This window comes from Perca fluviatilis, chromosome 11, assembly GCF_010015445.1.
Source record: "Perca fluviatilis chromosome 11, GENO_Pfluv_1.0, whole genome shotgun sequence".
Taxonomy (NCBI): Eukaryota; Metazoa; Chordata; class Actinopteri; order Perciformes; family Percidae; genus Perca; species Perca fluviatilis.
In genome coordinates, this window is record NC_053122.1 from 5,397,155 (window position 1) to 5,416,463 (window position 19,309).

Genomic DNA, 19,309 nt, shown 5'->3' on the forward strand with positions numbered 1-19,309 from the left:
TTAAATCTGAGGAGGCATTGCTTCTATAAATATCTCTGCTTTCATTCTGCCACACCTGCAGTGCTGTCTGTTGTTCTGCACATGGTCACATTTAACCTGGTTAATTAAGTGCAGGTAAACAGACTGATAAGAGGCCATAATCTTAATTCAAGCCATTTCATCATCTCCATAACCATCTTTTAAGTAAGGTAGATTTTTTTTCTCTCTCTGTATAGGTTTAAGCATGGACTTGATTTTCTTATCTCCACAAGCTGCAAACATTTGCATTATTAACCTTATGTGTTACCCAATGAAACTATTGGGCACCCTTCAAATTACAGATATTTACAATAATTATGAAAAGAACGATGGGATACAAACAAATGTTACATCAACTATTTGTGTTTAACCTCTTGCAGGCAGAGTGCAGGATACAGCAGGTGGAAGGCACGCTTAAAACGCCTGAGGGAGCATCATAATACTTGTTTATCCAGGCACATGGAATACCTAAAACACCAAAGCCAGGTAATAATAAGGTGGAATTTTAAATGTGATACAATAATATAATATTCATACAAACATTAAAATTCACCTGTCTTTCCAATGGGGCCTCTTATAATTTATGCTTTAGTTTTTAAAGGTCCCATGATATGGTGCTCTTTGGATACTGTATATTAAGTCTCTTTTATATAGACTTTAGTGGTCCCCTAATACTGTATCTGAAGTCTCTTTTATATAGACCTTAGTGGTCCCCTAATACTGTATCTGAAGTCTCTTTTATATAGACCTTAGTGGTCCCTAATACTGTATCTGAAGTCTCTTTTATATAGACCTTAGTGGTCCCCTAATACTGTATCGGTTCTTAATATTTCATATTACCTTAGTGGTCCCCTAATACTGTATCTGAAGTATCTTTCCGAAATTAAGCCTCAGCGAACTACAGCCACTAGAGCCAGTGCCACAATGAGCTTTCCTTATGATGTGCCATTTCTGTGTCTGTAGCTATTGAGGAGGAGCGGGGGCAAGGTGCAGGGGGGGTGTAGCGTTGACCAACTGCCACTTTTCTTGTTTGAAAGCCATGATGTCTCTCTCTCTCATGGGGGGCAAATTCTCTGGGGGCAAAGCAGAGAAAGGAGTAAACCTTGCTCCTTTTCTTATGACCTCATAAGGAGAAGATTCCTGATCGGTCCATCTGAGCTTTCCTTTTCTCAAAGGCAGAGCAGGATACCCAGGGCTCAGTTTACACCTATCACCATTTCTAGCCACTGGGGGGCCATAGGCAGGCTGGGGGAACGCATATTAATGTTAAAAAACCTCATAAAGTGAAATTTTCATGCCATGGGACCTTTTAATAAAGAAAACTATGTGTATAGGTGGGTAGTGCCCTGGCTCTTTAGGTCTTTGTGAAATCAGGTGAACAGTGACTCAGTACTCTGAAAGCCAATCCCATCAGGGGGAAACATCTCTCCTCTCTGTTAACTTGTTTTCTCCTCTTTAGCTGTCTGCTAGAAAACAACAGAGACGTGCCTAAAAGCTACTGTGTGCTGATATTCACTACCAGCACGGTAAATAACACAGAATTTAAGTTTTTATAAGCTGCCGACACAAAAACTGAGCTTTTATGAAGAGAAAATTTGAAACAGGCGTGAGGAATCGACAGGGAGAATGAAGTGACACAAAACTAGCAATATGTCCGACATTATGTTTGCAAACATTTAGTTACCAAGTCAAATATCCAAATGTAGTTTTAGGCTAACTATATGTCTGTAAGTTAGGGTGTAACGTTGGACATGTCTTTAGATTAGTCTCAGGATCCTACAGTCTCTCCATTCTCTCTGCTGGTTCCTCATGTCTGTTTCCACTTCTCTCTTCATAAAGCTCAGTATTTGTTTTTTTTCAGATCAGAAGCTTATAAAAACTTAAGTTCTGGGTTAGCACTCAGCAGCTTTTAGTCATTTTTCTGTTGTTAGTTAGCAGATGAAATAAAGAGGAGAAACCCTCACACAATACAAAGTCAATGGAGAGCAGAAAGTTGTTTTCCCCTCTGGTGGGGACAGGACTTAAATGCGCCCTGTCTCTATGATGCTCACTCTCCCTCCATTCTCCCTCATTCATCCACTGACAAAAAGTCAGCCAGATGCTGGCAGTAGTACAGGCGCTGGTGGCATGGAGGGAGGTCAATGCCAAACTCATGGTGTGAGCGCAACCGTAGCGTGATGAAGCGGGACATTTTAAAACATACGCACTATGAAGAATAGACGACAACAGCTGAGATTATGGAAAAATGTTTTTATCTGATTCACTGCTCATTTTATTTCTATAGTTCGAGCTGACTTTACTAGCTGGCTTCTCTATTGGCTGTTGAAACAGGTGACATCCCTTATGTTATAAAACCAGCTTCTGGTGACTTGACCACCTGAGTTGGGACTTGATCAGCTGACTTGAGTCGAGTTAAGGCGGGCCGGTTCAGTACGCCATGCTTAAATGTTTATAGCATAAACACTGTAATATAGTGATTATTTTGCCAGTGCCTTATATTTTTTTTTCCTCCCTTAGGAAGTATGCCTCAATTCTGAGAGCAACACTGAGATATGTACTGCTGAGAGATCACATGATGATGTTGGTGGTGACCCAGATGTACCACCCCTGAGATATGACAGCGTATCTGTAAGTTTGCATCACTGAAACTAGCTGGACACCTAACTTTTACAAAAAAAGCTTTAGCACTTTTTATTTTATTATATCGGTTTACATAAATATTATTTTTTACTACTATGGGCTAACAGCTAACATAGACATCCATTTAAATGCCCTCTGTAAATAGACGGTAATACATGGCTATGCTGCCCTGCTGGTAGGGGCAGTTTTTTACAACTAGACCTACTTTGACTTAACTACAGAGCAGTAAAGTCAATTAGATGTCCTGATCTGCGTAACGACAGTGGGACGTTTGCCTTCATCAGAGCGACATTAATAACCTAATATACCATCATTACTGAGACTACATTCTCGGTTGTTTGCACTGAATAACGCATTCAATAAACAGAAACCTAACTCTTACAGCACACATGAACAGATGCGTAATATTAGCTCACACATAAACTAGCACCCTCGTGAATTAGCCTACTGTTGCTAACGTACATTCATATATCCTGCATGACATCGTCCCGCACCTACAGGACCTCAGACTGACTTATTGATGCACACACACAGTAGTGTCTACAAACTTAGTTTGTGAGGGGAGAAAGGAAAGTGTGATAGCGCTCCACATTAACGCTTTTTTCTCACTCAAGACCGCTGTGTCCAGCGTTACTAGCAGGTAGAGCGAGCTACAACTGACAGGGAGAGAGAGAGAGAGAATGTATCACTACAGCCAATCCAGTAGGAGAAAAATCGATACAGTATAGTATCGCAATATTTTCTGTGGTAATACTGTATCGATACACAGACGCCAAGTATGGATCTTTTACTCTATGTGTTGGTCAGTCTGTCTGCTTGATGATCCAATTTTGCAGCAATAAAATTGAAGTAAGATGAACAAACAGAAATGTATCTTTTTAGATAAAACAGATGTTGACAAAGTTTCCTTTTGGGGACATCATTTGAAATTGGAAAAATTTGAAGTTCGAAAAGTAATACATTGCAATATATCTCAGAATATTGCAATATCTTTAAAATCGCAATAATATTGTATTGTGATGATATTGTATCATGAGGCCTCTGGTGATTCCCACCCCTACAATCCAGTCTGCTCAAAGCGATGGTCTTTTTTACAAATAGGTTGCACGTAAGGGGGGGAAAAAGTAGCTTCCACTTAAGGGGCCCTATCTTGCACCCTGCACAGCACAGCGCAAATCCCGACGCAAGTGTCTTTGCTAGTTTAAGACCGACGCACTTGTCACTTGTCACGCACTTGTCAGACACACTAATCCTAGTCGCTCCCGCGACTAGGATTAGTGTGTCTGACAGGGTGGGAGGCGTGGCCAGCCATCACGATGGGACGATGATATCGTCCATTGGCACAACCAACCCCCACTAACCTGGAAATAGTTTTAAACATTAATGGAATACAGCGTCTCCTGCAGCGGGGAGTCAAAGGCAGAGGGACTGCAGGGTTAACTAATTTTGGCTTCTTGTCTCATCTGGGGGTCAGATAAACAGTAAATTAATCAAATTTAGTACTCATAACGCTATTTTCAATGCTACTGTAGCTGTCATATTTCATGGGAGCCGCATGAGCACTGTTTCTATGGTAAATCAGCCGCTGAGGCTTTCGCCGCTGTTGGTCACTCTGCTTAGGAGAAACTGCGGTACTCGCACTGTTTATTTGGTTGTCATGACTGTGTGAGTGATGACGTCCTGTCAGTGTTCCAGTTGCTCACCCTCAAGGGGGAGAGAGAGCGGTTGACTGTTCACTTGAGTTCAGTTGAGCAGACAGCTCATTTAATACATTTAATACAATTCTGAAAGAGTGGCGGCAATAATGGCAGGCCGCTGCTATTAAATGTATATAATAAAAACACTGGAAAGCACATTATGCTTAAATGTACAGTATATAGCAGAAACTGTAATATAGTGATTATTTTGCCAGTGCTTTATATTGTTTGTTCCCCCCCATAGGAAGGAAGCCTAGATTCTGAGAGCAACACTGAGATATGCACCCCTGAGAGTTCACATGATGATGTTGGTGGTGACCCAGATGTACCACCCCTGGGGAGAACTGACAGCGTATTTGTAAGTTTGCATCATTAAAACTAGCTGGACGCTAGGGCTAAACGATTATGATAAATAACTTAATTACGATTTTTAAAACCAATATTGCGATTGCAATTTAAAATTTGATAAAAAACTCTCTGCTGTATTATTCAACAGACAAACAACAAATCAGTGTATAGTATGACTAATACAATATATATAGCAGAACTGTTCTTTCCTGTTATGATGAAATTAGGTGATGCCATTGATCCAAAAACTATTAAAACAATTATATTTGTTTAAAAGATGTTTAGAAAATTGGCAGCCAAGTGCTTTAACATCAATTCCAAATACTCCTTCAACGTACAAAATATAATTTTCTGCTGCTAGGTGTCTCTCAATCAAAAGAATGTATAGTAAACACAGACTTTTGATGACGTTGTGAAGTTGCGTGGAATTGTGGGAGTTGTAGTTTTCATTGTTAAACACCATCCCCGATTAGAATGCATCTGTTCACGGACAAGTTTACCCATTCAAGTTTATTCACGTTGCGTTTAGTAATGTTTATTCATGCCGTTCTAATAACATAGCTGCAGTTTCCCCAACATTAAGTGTTTCTTGATTTGATTTGTATTGGTAGCTGACCAGTTAGTCAACAACCAAGCTAACATTAGCCAGCAGGTAAAACCACACTATCACAGTATATTTCACATGTCGATGTCACAGGTTAGCAAAGTGCTATTAACTGTGGTAAAAACAATTATGTTAAAAACTATGAGCGTGTTGAATGATGTTGTAACCTTATGTTACCTACCTAGCATGAGCTACCAGCACATTGTAACGTTAGTAGCCTAATGTTAATCTGGATCGATTGATATTGATATGTATCAATAAACAAGGTCTCTGCTGTATTGCTGTGTTGCAAAGTGGCATGTAATTAATCACAGTGATGCTGTGTGGCAGGAAAAAAAAAGTATTACGTTTACAGAGTATTCTTTCTGTGACATCTGACTTTATGATTTACAATTACTCTTAAACGTATCCTCTGGGTTCCCGTGTTTTGACTGAAGTTACAGGAAGCGGTCAAAGGTTATATGACGCCACTGACGGGCGACTAAATGAAACGTGCCTAATGCTAAAAGCAGCAAAAATGCAGGACTGAGTAGGCTACCTCTTAATATCTGTTTATTTATAACAAGTTATATCATTATTGTTATATTCAACGTTACGGCATGTCGCATGTTTTCCTCATATTGTGCAGTCTTAACTACCCTGAAGTTGTGTCAGATGCCGCATAGTGTTGCAATATTTTTATCTCTATCTGTATCATCTTTTAGTGTAAATAGTTTAATATATAAATATTTTTTTCTTTCTAAATGTATATTTCATTCACAGCTTACCAAAGAATACCTTGAACGGTTCTCCAAGGTGCCTGATGGATCAGATGCCTCTATGAGCTGCATTGAAAGCAGTGGTGATGAATATATTCCGTCAAAAAAATCAATATGTGGAAGCAGTTCGGAGGGATCTGATGATCTAACAAGCAAGGTTACACTGGTAAAACAGAAGACGCCACAGAAGACTTACAAAAGGAAGAAATTGGCCAGAACTATTTCCAATAAAGATGAAAGAGCACAAAGTGAAGACTCTGAGACAAACCTGGGAAATGTGTCAGTAATGAAGCTGCAAAAAAAAAAGGATGGTGGCAGAGTTTACAGTAAGAAGCATCATTGTCTGTACTGTCCCATGCAGTGCCATAAAATGGCAAGGCATTTAGTCAGAAAACACATCAATGAATCATCTGTAGCAAAGGCAATCACTTTTCCTTTGAACTCCAAAGAACGAAAATTGCATTTTGACCTAATTCGAAATAAAGGAAACCGTGCTCATAATAATGAGGTCCTGAAAGCCGGTAGTGGGACATTAATCCCAAGTCAACAAACCGATGAACCAGTGAAAGCAAGTGACTACATGCACTGCGTTAACTGTGAAGCTTTGCTTAAAAGAAAATCCTTGTGGAGACACATGTCCAGGTGCAGGCTTGCACGAAAATGTAGCACAACAAAACCAGGCAAAAGTCGGATCCAATCAGTCTGTGCCTTTGCACAGCCCGTCCCAGATGGTGTTAGCAAAAAAGTTTGGGAGCTGACAAATGCAATGCACCAAGATGAAGTCACAAACATCATCAGACAGGAGAAAAGCATTTTGAGATTTGGAGAACATTTGTATGCAAAGCATGGACATGACAAGACCAAACATGAGTACATTAGACAAAAAATGCGAGAAATAGGAAGACTTATTCAACAGGCATGGAAAGCTGGCACACTGAAAAAAGTTGAGGACTTCTATGTACCTTCCAACTTCAACTTTGTGGTGGAAGCAGTAAAGGAGGTGGCTGGCTTTAATGAAGACCGAAACAGCTACAAAACTCCATCCCTGGCCTTAAAACTGGGTCATAGTCTCAAGAAGATTGCGGATATTCTTCAGTGTGAAGCACAGATGGCAGAATCTGACAATGAGGAATTTCTTAAGAATCTGGAGAGGGCGGTATTTATGAGAAAATGGGTGTTGTGTGTCATCAGCGTGCCCTACAAACTCTTAAAGAGGTGGAACTAACACTCCTCAGCTCCTCCCTTTCACCGAGGATGTAAAGGACATGCACATGCACCTTGATAAGTGTAGACCTGAATACCAAAACAGCCTAAAGAAAAATCCTAATAAGAAGAACTGGTCCAAGCTTGCTAGTTTGACTCTTTGTGAAGTGATACTTTTTAATCGCAGAAGAGAAGGTGAGGTGTCAAAGATGCCACTTAGTGCATTCACCCTAAGAGACACTTCTGGAGTTCATTCAGATTTGGCAGTAGGACTGTCAGAGTTGGAGCAAAAGCTTTGCCAGCATTTTCAGCGCATTGAAATAAGAGGAAAACGAAACAGGAAAGTTCCCATCCTTCTAACACCAGACATGCTCTCCTCAATGGAGGCCTTGGTTGTACATCGGCGGGCTTGTGGAGTGCCTGATGAAAATCCCTTTTTCTTCTCCAGACCTGAAGCGGTTACTCACTTGAGGGGATCAGATGCAATCAGACAGATTGCAAGGGAATGTGGGGCCAAGCATCCTGAAACTCTGTCATCAACCAAGTTGAGAAAGCACATTTCCACACTGTCCACTGTGCTTAACTTGAAAGATAATGAGATGGACATACTTGCAAATTTTCTTGGCCATGACATCCGGGTCCATAGGCAGTACTATAGACTACCTGAAGGAACAATGCAGCTGGCTAAAGTCAGCAAAGTGCTGATTGCCCTAGAACAGGGCCGACTGTCAGACTTCAAGGGAATGAGCCTGGACCAAATCCAAATCGATCCTGAAGGTAAAGGAAATATGTATGTATGTATGTATGTATGTATGTATGTATGTATGTATGTATGTATGTATGTAGGTGACTAAAACAAAGTGTTTTTTGGCACTTCCTTTTTAGAGGAAGTGCCAGAGGCTATGGAAAGCGATCTCTCAGAGACAGAGGCACAAGAGTCATCTGTGAGCTCTAGGTCATCAGGTAAGTTCCACATTAAACTGTTTTCACCTTTTCCAACCAGGGTACAAAGTTAACACCATCCACCAGCCAAATGCTGGTAAAATATTTAAGTGGTTGGTAGATTTGCTTTACTCACCAGCCAATCTATTGAGTGGTTGGTAAAACTTTAACATTCACTAACCATTTGGCTGGACACAAATGTTAATTTTGTACTTGTACACAATAGGCATTGCTTTCAATGGATATTGAGTAAGCTTTGAGATGTCGTAACTTTTTCTTTTTTGTCAAAGGCTCTTCAAGATCTAAAAAAAGACTAATGACTGATGAGTCTGATGATGACATTGCACCCACAGGTATTCCACAGACTAACGAGATACTTCCTTTCTACATTATTTCCTTGCTTTCAAATCCACATTTTATAATAATAATTTAATAAAATATGAATTATTTGTTTTAACAGCATCTTCAACACCTAAGAGAAGAATGCAAGATGTTGAATCTGACAGTGATGACCCTAAAACCGGTATTTTTACACACTAAATGCTGTCCTTGATATTTCTTTAGTTCCCTGACTACCTAACCTTTTGGCAAACTTTAGAAAAACTTGAAATGTACTGATTTATGATGTACAGTGTTTTCTTATATTACCAGTACCCTCAACATCAAAGAGAAAGGAAACAGACTGATAGTGGTGACCCTAAAACATGTATTTAACACACTAAATGTAATCCTTGCTATTTGTTAGTTACCTGCTTTTACAAAAAGAGTGTAATTAATGAATTATGTACTAGCATTCTAATATTCTTGGATAGGGAAAAACGCTTTGGGATTTTTTTATTTCTTTAAACCAATCACAACCGTATGGGGCAGCTCTGAGCTCCTGATGCAGCTACGATGCCCTTGCAAAATAGATAGCAAAAGGTGCCTGATGTCAGGATTTATCCTTGCACAGTACATCTGGTAAACCACTAGCTTGAGGCAAATCTAATATCTTCCAGTATAAATTGATATATTACGGATTCTTAGGGTGGTTGTAGGAGGGTGGAGCCTGTTCTCTTTGCTTGTCAATGGTCAAAGAAGAGAAAACAGATAAATGCTAGGGCTAGCCTGCTAGCGTGAAATGCTAGGGAAGCGGATACTCAGATTAGGGGGTCATTGGTTAAGTGTTGAACAGTGGTTGATGATTTATAATAGAGTGGGTGGAGTATTTGCAGAATGTTTTTCCCCCCATATTGGCTCCTCCTGGTTTTCCACAGTGGCAACCTACATCTTTTTAATTTATAAACTATTTATCCTTCTGATAGGAACCTCAAGCTCCAACAGAGAACAGCAGCCCTTTGATGATCCTGGCAGTGTTGAACCTGCTACCACAGGTAACCCACAGACTGAGGCCATGACACCTGATACCCAACACGCCTTGTTTGGTCTTTACCTTTGTCACACAGAACTGCTAAACGGTAGGACTGATATCTCTTGGTTGGTCGATTGGTTGGTCATGATGCTCTTGTCTGACCAAATTCTCATTGATAAGTCAATCGTTCGTTTTAATTTCATAAGGCTGCCTGTCCACAAAGCATTTTTTCCCAGCTGAAAATACAAGGCACTCTCCTCAGAAAGCCTAGTTGGGAGCGCTAGAGCACTTAAGAGGTGCAGCGTTTTTTTCCTGCTGAGACACCTTTGTATGCTTTAATTGCTATGATACAGAATATCTGGAACTAAAAATGTTGCCACAAGGTAGAGTACCTGCTCTGAATGAAGGGAATGTTGAAGCAAGGCTGAAGCACATAGGTAGAGAGGACAAATATATATTGTCCAGCAGTATTAATTTCTACTTCTTGTTGTACACGTATGTGATGGTTTGTCTTTGTGATGCTTTTATGTCAAAACTGCAGAAATGCTTGAGGTATCACTTCAGTCATCGGATAAAGCCCAATAAGATACATAATTTACTAATTGCTTTTTAGCAATTTTAAGACATTTTAAGGATTGATGCACTTTATTTAAATTATTAAGTGAAATAGTGTGGTTAAGACCCCACTAGCGTGTAAAGGAACACGCCGACTTATCTGGACTTTGTCTTATTCCCCGTATTCACCAGAGTTAGATAAGTCCATACATAGCCTTCTCATCTCCGTGCCTGTCACAACTCTGTCTGACGCACCCACGCTAGCCTAAGCTTAGCACAGATCCTGGAGGTAACTGGCTCCATCTAGCCTACTGCTCCCAATAAGTGACAAAACGCCAACATGTTCCTATTTACATGTTGTGATTTGTATAGTCACAGCGTGTACAAATAACAAGGTCACATGACACACAGCCATCTTCTAACCGTGATACATACTGGGAACTATATTCTCAGAAGGCGAAGCACTGCTACTCTCTGCTACTTGGCCGGTGATTTGCTCGCAGCACCTGAGAAGCCCGTAGTGAGGAGCTTCCTTTGAACTCCAAAGAGCGAAAAATTGCGTTTTGACTAATTCGAAATAAAGAGCCGTTAATATAATAATGGGGTCCTGAAAGCGGTGAGTGGACATTAATCCCCAAGTCAACAAACCGGTGGAACAGTGAAAGCAAGTGACTACATGCACTCGTTAACTGTGACTTTGCTTAAAGAAAATCCTTAATGGAGACACATGTCCAAAGTGCAGGCTTGCCCTTGCGAGAAAATGTAGCAACAGTCAGGCAAAGTCGGATCCAATCAGTCTGTGCCTTTGCACAGCCACGTCCAGATGGTGTTAGCAAAAAGTTTAGGAGCTGACCCGTCTGGTACACCAAGATGAAGTCCTGAAACTTATCTATCAGACAGGAGAAAAAGCATTTTGAAGTTTGGAGAACATTTGTATAGAAGCATGGACAGGCAGAATGAGCATATGAGTACATTAGACAAAATCACGAGAAATGAGGAAGACTTATTCAGCAGGCATGGAAGCTAACACTGAAAAAAGTTGGGGACTTCTATGTACCTTCCAACTTCAACTTTGTGGTGGAAGCAGTAAAAGGAGGTAGCTAGCTGTAGAGACTGACAACTACAAAACTCATCCTAGCCTTAAACTGGGTGTAATCTCCAAGAAGATTGCGGATATTCTTCAGTGTGAAGCACAGATGGCAGAGAATCTGACAATGAGAATTTCTTAGATCTGGAGAAGGGCGAATTATTTATGAGAAAAGTGGGATGTATTATTGTGTCATCAGTGCCCCTACAAACTCTTAAAGAGGTGGAACACTCCCTCAGCTCCTCCCTTTCACCGAGGATGTAAAGGACATGCAATGCACCTTGGATAAGTGTAGACCTGAATACCAAAAACAGCCTAAAAGAAAAATCCTAATAAGAAGAACTGGTCCAAGCTAGTTAGTCGACTCTTTGTGAAGTGATAACTTTTTAATCGCAGAAGAGAAGGTGAGGTGTCAAAGATGCCACTAGTGCATTCACCCTAAGAGACACTTCTTGGAGTTCATTCAGATTTGGCAGTAGGGACTGTCAGAGTTGGAGCAAAAGCTTTGCCAGCATTTTCAGCGCATTGAAATAAGAGGGAAAACGAAACAGGAAAGTTCCCATCCTTCTAACACCAGACATGCTCTCCTCAATGGAGGCCTTGGTTGTAGCATCGGCGGGCTTTGTGGAGTGCCTGATGAAAATCCTTTTCTTTCTCCAGACCTGAAGCGGTTACTTCACTTGAGGGGGGATCAGATGCAATCAGACAGATTGCAAGGGAATGTGGGGCCAAGCATCCTGAAACTCTGTCATCAACCAAGTTGGAGAAAGCACATTTCCACACTGTCCACTGTGCTTAACTTGAAAGATAATGAGATGGACATACTTGCAAATTTCTCTTGGCCATGACATCCGGGTCCATAGGCAGTACTATAGACTACCTGAAGGAACAATGCAGCTGGCTAAAGTCAGCAAAGTGCTGATTGCCCTAGAACAGGGCCGATTGTCAGACTTCAAGGGAATGAGCCTGGACCAAATCCAAATCGATCCTGAAGGTAAAGGAAATATGTATGTATGTATGTATGTAGGTATGTATGTATGTGTATGTAGTATTGTAGGTGACTAAAACAGAGTGTTAAGTACTTTTGAGGGAAGGGGAAAGCGATCTCCTCAGAGACAGAGGCACAAGAGTCATCTGTGAGCTCCTAGGTCATCAGGTAAGTTCCACATTAAACTGTTTTCACCTTTTCCAACCAGGGTACAAAGTTAACACCATCCACCAGCCAAATGCTGGTAAAAATATTTAAGTGGTTGGTAGATTTGCTTTACTCACCAGCCAATCTATTGAGTGGTTGGTAAAACTTTAACATTCACTAACCATTTGGCTGGACACAAATGTTAATTTTGTAACTTGTACACAATAGGCATTGCTTTCAATGGATATTGAGTAAGCTTTGAGATGTCGTAACTTTTTCTTTTTGTCAAAGGCTCTTCAAGATCTAAAAAGACTAATGACTGATGAGTCTGATGATGACATTGCACCCACAGGTATTCCACAGACTAACTGAGATACTTCCTTTCTACATTATTTCCTTGCTTTCAAATCCACATTTTATAATAATAATTTAATAAAATATGAATTATTTGTTTTAACAGCATCTTCAACACCTAAGAGAAGAATGCAAGATGTTGAATCTGACAGTGATGACCCTAAAACCGGTATTTTTACACACTAAATGCTGTCCTTGATATTTCTTTAGTTCCCTGACTACCTAACCTTTTGGCAAACTTTAGAAAAACTTGAAATGTACTGATTTATGATGTACAGTGTTTTCTTATATTACCAGTACCCTCAACATCAAAGAGAGGAAACAGACTGATAGTGGTGACCCTAAAACATGTATTTAACACACTAAATGTAATCCTTGCTATTTGTTAGTTACCTGCTTTTACAAAAGAGTGTAATTAATGAATTATGTACTAGCATTCTAATATTCTTGGATAGGGAAAAACGGCTTTGGGATTTTTTTAATTTCTTTAAACCAATCACAACCGTATGGGGCAGCTCTGAGCTCCTGATGCAGCTACGATGCCCTTGCAAAATAGATAGCAAAAGGTGCCTGATGTCAGGATTTATCCTTGCACAGTACATCTGGTAAACCACTAGCTTGAGGCAAATCTAATATCTTCCAGTATAAATTGATATATTACGGATTCTTAGGGAGGTTGTAGGAGGGTGGAGCCTGTTCTCTTTGCTTGTCAATGGTCAAAGAAGAGAAAACAGATAAATGCTAGAGGCTTGCCTGCAAGCGTGAAATGCTGGGAAGCCGGATACTCAGATTAGGGGATCATTGGTTAATTGTTGAACAGTGGTTGATGATTTATAATAGAGTGGGTGGAGTATTTGCAGAATGTTTTCCCCCATATTGGCTCCTCCTGGTTTTCCACAGTGGCAACCTACATCTTTTTAATTTATAAACTATTTATCCTTCTGATAGGAACCTCAAGCTCCAACAGAGAACAGCAGCCCTTTGATGATCCTGGCAGTGTTGAACCTGCTACCACAGGTAACCCACAGACTGAGACCATGACACCTGATACCCAACACGCCTTGTTTGGTCTTTACCTTTGTCACACAGAACTGCTAAACGGTAGGAGTGATGTCTCTTGGTTGGTCGATTGGTTGGTCATGATGCTCTTGTCTGACCAAATTCTCATTGATAAGTCAATCGTTCGTTTTAATTTCATAAGGCCGCCTGTCCACAAAGCATTTTTTCCCAGCTGAAAATACAAGGCACTCTCCTCAGAAAGCCTAGTTGGGAGCGCTAGAGCACTTAAGAGGTGCAGCGTTTTTTTCCTGCTGAGACACCTTTGTATGCTTTAATTGCTATGATACAGAATATCTGGAACTAAAAATGTTGCCACAAGGTAGAGTACCTGCTCTGAATGAAGGGAATGTTGAAGCAAGGCTGAAGCACATAGGTAGAGAGGACAAATATATATTGTCCAGCAGTATTAATTTCTACTTCTTGTTGTACACGTATGTGATGGTTTGTCTTTGTGATGCTTTTATGTCAAAACTGCAGAAATGCTTGAGGTATCACTTTAGTCATCGGATAAAGCCCAATAAGATACATAATTTACTAATTGCTTTTTAGCAATTTTAAGACATTTTAAGGATTGATGCACTTTATTTAAATTATTAAGTGAAATAGTGTGGTTAAGACCCCACTAGCGTGTAAAGGAACACGCCGACTTATCTGGACTTTGTCTTATTCCCCGTATTCACCAGAGTTAGATAAGTCCATACATAGCCTTCTCATCTCCGTGCCTGTCATAACTCTGTCTGATGCACCCGCTGCTAGCCTAGCTTAGCACAGATCCTGGAGGTAACTGGCTCCATCTAGCCTACTGCTCCCAATAAGTGACAAAACACCAACATGTTCCTATTTACATGTTGTGATTTGTATAGTCAGAGCGTGTACAAATAACAAGGTCACATGACACACAGCCATCTTCTAACCGTATACATACTGGGAAGTATATTCTCAGAAGGCGAAGCACTGCTACTCTCTGCTACTTGGGCGGAGTGATTTGCTCGCAGCACCTGAGAAGCCCCGTAGTGAGGAGCAGAAAGTACCAACTGTGCTTTTCAGGTGTTAATCACTCTGCCCAAGTAGCAGTGCTTTGCTTCACCAAAAACAGGTATTTCACACATTAAATGTGGTGGAATATGGACCCATTTCCAAAATAATTTTTACTTTAGGCCTTGTTTGAAAAAGTATTGTATATGTAGTTAGTTTGTATGACCCATAAGTAAATTGTTGCCAGTTAACTGTCAATTTCTTTTATTGATATACTTGTCCATTATGTTGGCAGGACCCTCAACATCAAAAATAAGAAAGGAAACTGAGTCTGACAGTGGGAACCTTAAAAAAGGTATTTAACACACTAAATGCACTTTTGCCATTTTAAAAAGCTCTTCACATCAGTTCCTCCCTCCATACAGTAACCTGTATGAGAATTAATTAGTCGTTCATTTCAATCATCCCGGTCTTGATTGTGACCCTGATGCAATGGGAATTAGTCTTTTAAGCCCCTTGATGACATACTGTTATTCAAGACTCTAGCTAGCTACATAAACATGAACTCAAGTTAAAGTTTTATGAATAATATGTGTCACTATTGGCAAAACATTTCAGAGATTGACAGAAAGTGGTGCTCATAGCTAATAGCTTGTGAGCCTTCAGTTTCTAAATGTAGAATAAATACACCTTGGCTAAGTAGAGACTGAGTAGATTATTTTAAAATTGACAGCAGTAGTTTTGTCTGTTTTCTTGACTTTAACTTTAGGTACCGGGCGAGGTACGAGTTACCTGACACAGTAAGCATGGTATCTGCCGCTGTAATGCCCCTTTCACATCAAAGGCTTAATCAGTTATACGCCAGGTTGACTGTGTTTGAATGGGTTAACCCCAAGTGGGTCGATCAGGGTAGACTAGGATTGATTCCAATGTGAATTGGCGCCCTAGGTCAGCTACCAGCTGGGGCGGGATACAATTATGTGAATGGTTGGAAATGACAGTGGGGCAGTTGTCACAGGTCGCAGCCTATGTTTGCCGCACACTTTGAAAAAACAGCATACATTTTGTCTCACTGTGCTTTACAGAGTCTTCACCATAGACTGTATACAACTAGGATGTTCACTGGCTGTTCAACAACAGCAGAGCGGTTCAATTCATTCACGAAATAGTCAAACGATACTAGTTACCTATTTCCTAATCCAGCTGCTGCAATAAACATGCAGAGGAAAAAATCACACCGCACAAAATCATCTGAGAATAGTTAGTTTTATGGTTATTTATTTGTGCCTTAGGACGTAATCACTGCAAAACAAAATAAACTTAATTTAATCTCTCCCTACTGTACTTCAAGTAGCTAAAAAAAACATTAGTTGTGCTGGTATACAGCTGGACGGGATTACTGTATGTGATGTTAGCTGTTCACTGAATATGACGTGCAGAGCCCCGCAACATTTCTAACACTTAAGGTAATTGTTATGCATTGCTCCCTGGTTGACCCAGGTGAGCTCTGATGTCATGACCAGGGATATACCCATTTAGACTGGCTCGGTTTGAATTTTCAAATCGACGGTTGAACCCTGATCAGACAACCCTTGTGAAAACCTGGCCCAACCTTGGTCAGTGGTGTGAAAGCGGTATAAGAGATAACACCTCTTCTCACAACAAGTGATAATGTGTGAGTGATATGTAAATATAGTGGTTGTGCTTGTGCCATTTGTTTTCTGTTGTCAGCCACTATGCATTAGTCAATACAACTGATGCTGTAAAACAAATAGTTTCCTTTTTATATATAAAGGCTTTGACTTGGTGCACAATATTCACTTTCAGGACATTGCTCAAAAAAATATACACATTTGATCAAAATAATAAAGCTGATTGTCATCGTCATGTCATTGTCATAATCTTTTACATTGCCAGACTACGCCCCTAATTGTCCTTTTTTTCGGTTTCTTTAGAAACCGCAAAGAGGAATTGGTCGTTGGCAGAGGTCCACGCTGTGGAAAAGACACTAATGGCCTTCATAGAATGTGGTAAAGTACCAGGGAAGTCGGATTGTGTTGCCTGCATTAAGGCTTCACCTGAAGCACTTACAAAAAGAACATGGACGGCAGTAAAGTTTTATGTTAAAAATCGTATCACTGCCATTCAGCGTGAAAGTGCAAGAAGACGTTAAAGACATTGGCTGTGCTGTAAAACGTAACACTTGGGTAATTCAGTTTCTCACTCATACACATAGGTTGAATAACCGCATTAAGACTCTACTGAAAGTAAAAAAATGTCATCTAGCTCCAAAAGGAAAATAAGTGCTAACATTTTCAGACTTCTGTTTTCATAAAATCCCAATGTGTTTTGCTGAGCCTTTTCTAACTGTAAGTAATAGGAGAAACTGTTCTCACACGTGCTCGTTGCAAATTAAGACCTGGCCCCATCTAACCTGTCTTCTCGGTTGAAAATTGGTGGAGAAAAGTTTAAGTCTTTTCCCAGTTATATTGTTACACTAAAATGGAATATAAACCTGTTAAGTTGCGGTTCTTGATTTTGAAGGCGGTAGACATTTCCGTTTAAAAACAAATTACTTTTTCTTTTACTTTAACAACTCAAATGTGGTCTGATACAGGGTAATGACATTAAAACCTCAAAGGATTCATTTTAACTGGTAATATGCTTTACTAATGGGAATATATGTCAAGCCATCTGTGAAACAAAATGTTTGTGTCACCAAATTACTTATCTGCTATCTTAGTTAATACATGCTACCAGTTTGAAAATAAGTGTGCTATTGAATGGTATTATTGGTAGTTTCGGAATGATAAAAAGTGAATATGTATTATAAGGTTTTATTTTAGATGTTTTTGTTTTATGTAATTGTAATAATTCTAAATTATAACCAAGCCATGTTGGGGGCCTCAAAATAGAGAAGCGGTGGGGGTGTTGCTGCTGTGGGTATCATCTACTTAAATATTTAAAGAGGCTAGAAGTCAGAAGTTTTACTAGTCTGATAGAGCAGCCCAACAGTGGTGTATGCTGCTGTATAATTATTTCCGTACACTTTCACCACAGATGTTCAGAACAATTGGAGAGGTGGAGTCAGGAAAATAACTAAAGTTATGCACTTAATCTTGCGTGTTGGTGTGCAACACTCTTTGCATTTGTTGTAACTGATCATGTTGTGATCATACATTTATCTTTGGCACCCAGCAAAATGTTTATGTTTAAGAAAATGCAGGCCATGTTGGGGGCCTCAAAATAAAGAAGCAGTGGGCTGCTGAATGGTATTATTTGTAGTTTAGGAATGATATAGGTGAATATGCATTATAAGGCTTTAATTTACATGCTTTTGTTTTATGTAATTGTAATAATTCTAACCAGGCCATGTTGGGGGCCTCAAAATAGAGAAGCGGTGGGGGTGTTGCTGCTGTGGGTATAATCTACTTAAATATTTAAAGAGGCTAGAAGTCAGACGTTTTACTAGTCTGATAGAGCAGCCCAACAGTGGTGTATGCTGCTGTATAATTTTTTCCGTACACTTTCACCACAGATGTTCAGAACAATTGGAGAGGTGGAGTCAGGAAAATAACTAAAGTTATGCACTTTATCTTGCGTGTTGGTGTGCAACACTCTTTGCATTTGTTGTAACTGATCATGTTGTGATCATACATTTATCTTTGGCACCCAGCAAACTGTTTTAAAAAATGCAAAGGCTGTTTGAATAAAGGTTTTGTGAAAATATGAGCTTAATTTGTCCCTTTTTTACAGCAGGTCGAGGTTCGTTCCCACCAGATCCATTATGGAAGCAACATCTGGTATTTAAATCATCAAATTCAGTAAAGAACAGCTTTGTTAAGCAGTTCTGGTGTTTTTTATTGCCGATCATTTGACAAACCATTTTTTATTTTACAAATGTGTTTATTTGTAATGTGTTCAATCATATGACATCAAAAACAATCAAATACGTTCATTTAGTAAAAGAGTAGTGAAAATGAAGCATAAAAGTAAAATCATCTTGTTTAAAGTTTGGATTTTGAAATAATCTACTCTAGTGTGTTGTTTCAATCAACAAAATGCTTGTCATTAATTGTGCAGTGCCCAACAGTGGTGTTGATTGTATTCCAATAGACATAACATGACTGGTCCCCAGGAAGAACAGAAATTCAGGTTTAGTCCCCAGGGGGGGAACAAATTCAGGTTTTAAATTTTTTTGAGAGTGTTTGATGTTTAAAGTGATTTTTGTGTTCACATAAAATTATCATGATTTTAGCAGTTAAAATCATGTCTATACACTCCTTAGAAAGGGGGGATCCCATCAGGCTGCTGCCTGTCACTGGATCCCACGAGGTAATAAAAACGGGTATGTGTGTGTGTGTGTGTGTGTGTGTGTGTGTGTGTGTTCTTACCAACCTATCCAACTGTGGACTTACGCATCGTTACACATTCACCAACCGGGGACGTCTTGCCAACAGGGGACATTTTTCAAGTCCCCTGTTGAAAATGCTTCAAATCATGATAAAATTATGTCTAAAACCATCTGGTGATTTTTTATTTTTATTTTAGCCAAGTGGGGACATTTATGTTTGTGAGTGTTA

At 39.7% G+C, this 19,309-nt stretch overlaps 1 protein-coding gene and 2 long non-coding RNA genes across 3 annotated transcripts; all 3 read left to right on the forward strand.

The window, feature by feature from the left end:
• The first annotated feature begins 454 nt into the window (after positions 1 to 454).
• LOC120567662 lies at positions 455 to 4,662 on the forward strand. The gene is made up of 3 exons (XR_005640602.1): positions 455 to 504; positions 2,536 to 2,646; positions 4,600 to 4,662. It is a non-coding gene; the product is annotated as an uncharacterized LOC120567662 (long non-coding RNA).
• Positions 4,663 to 7,298: 2,636 nt separating this feature from the next.
• Positions 7,299 to 11,467, forward strand: LOC120568538. The gene is made up of 6 exons (XM_039816108.1): positions 7,299 to 8,045; positions 8,154 to 8,231; positions 8,501 to 8,563; positions 8,671 to 8,733; positions 9,515 to 9,667; positions 11,403 to 11,467. Exons 1-6 carry the CDS (start codon positions 7,331 to 7,333, stop codon positions 11,465 to 11,467), a joined length of 1,137 nt encoding a protein of 378 aa, XP_039672042.1. The 5' UTR covers positions 7,299 to 7,330.
• A 1,329-nt stretch (positions 11,468 to 12,796) lies between these two features.
• LOC120567911 lies at positions 12,797 to 15,066 on the forward strand. Its single transcript, XR_005640631.1, has 3 exons — positions 12,797 to 12,861; positions 13,641 to 13,709; positions 15,022 to 15,066. It is a non-coding gene; the product is annotated as an uncharacterized LOC120567911 (long non-coding RNA).
• Positions 15,067 to 19,309: the final 4,243 nt, after the last annotated feature.

Coding starts and splice junctions, on each gene's coding strand:
- LOC120568538 (XM_039816108.1), top strand. CDS start 7,331: ATGCACATGCACCTTGATAAGTGTAGACCTGAATACCAAAACAGCCTA. Junction 8,734..9,514: donor CAGTGATGACCCTAAAACCG/GTATTTTTACAC, acceptor TCCTTCTGATAG/GAACCTCAAGCTCCAACAGA. Junction 9,668..11,402: donor TCACACAGAACTGCTAAACG/GTAGGACTGATA, acceptor TTGTGTCATCAG/TGCCCCTACAAACTCTTAAA.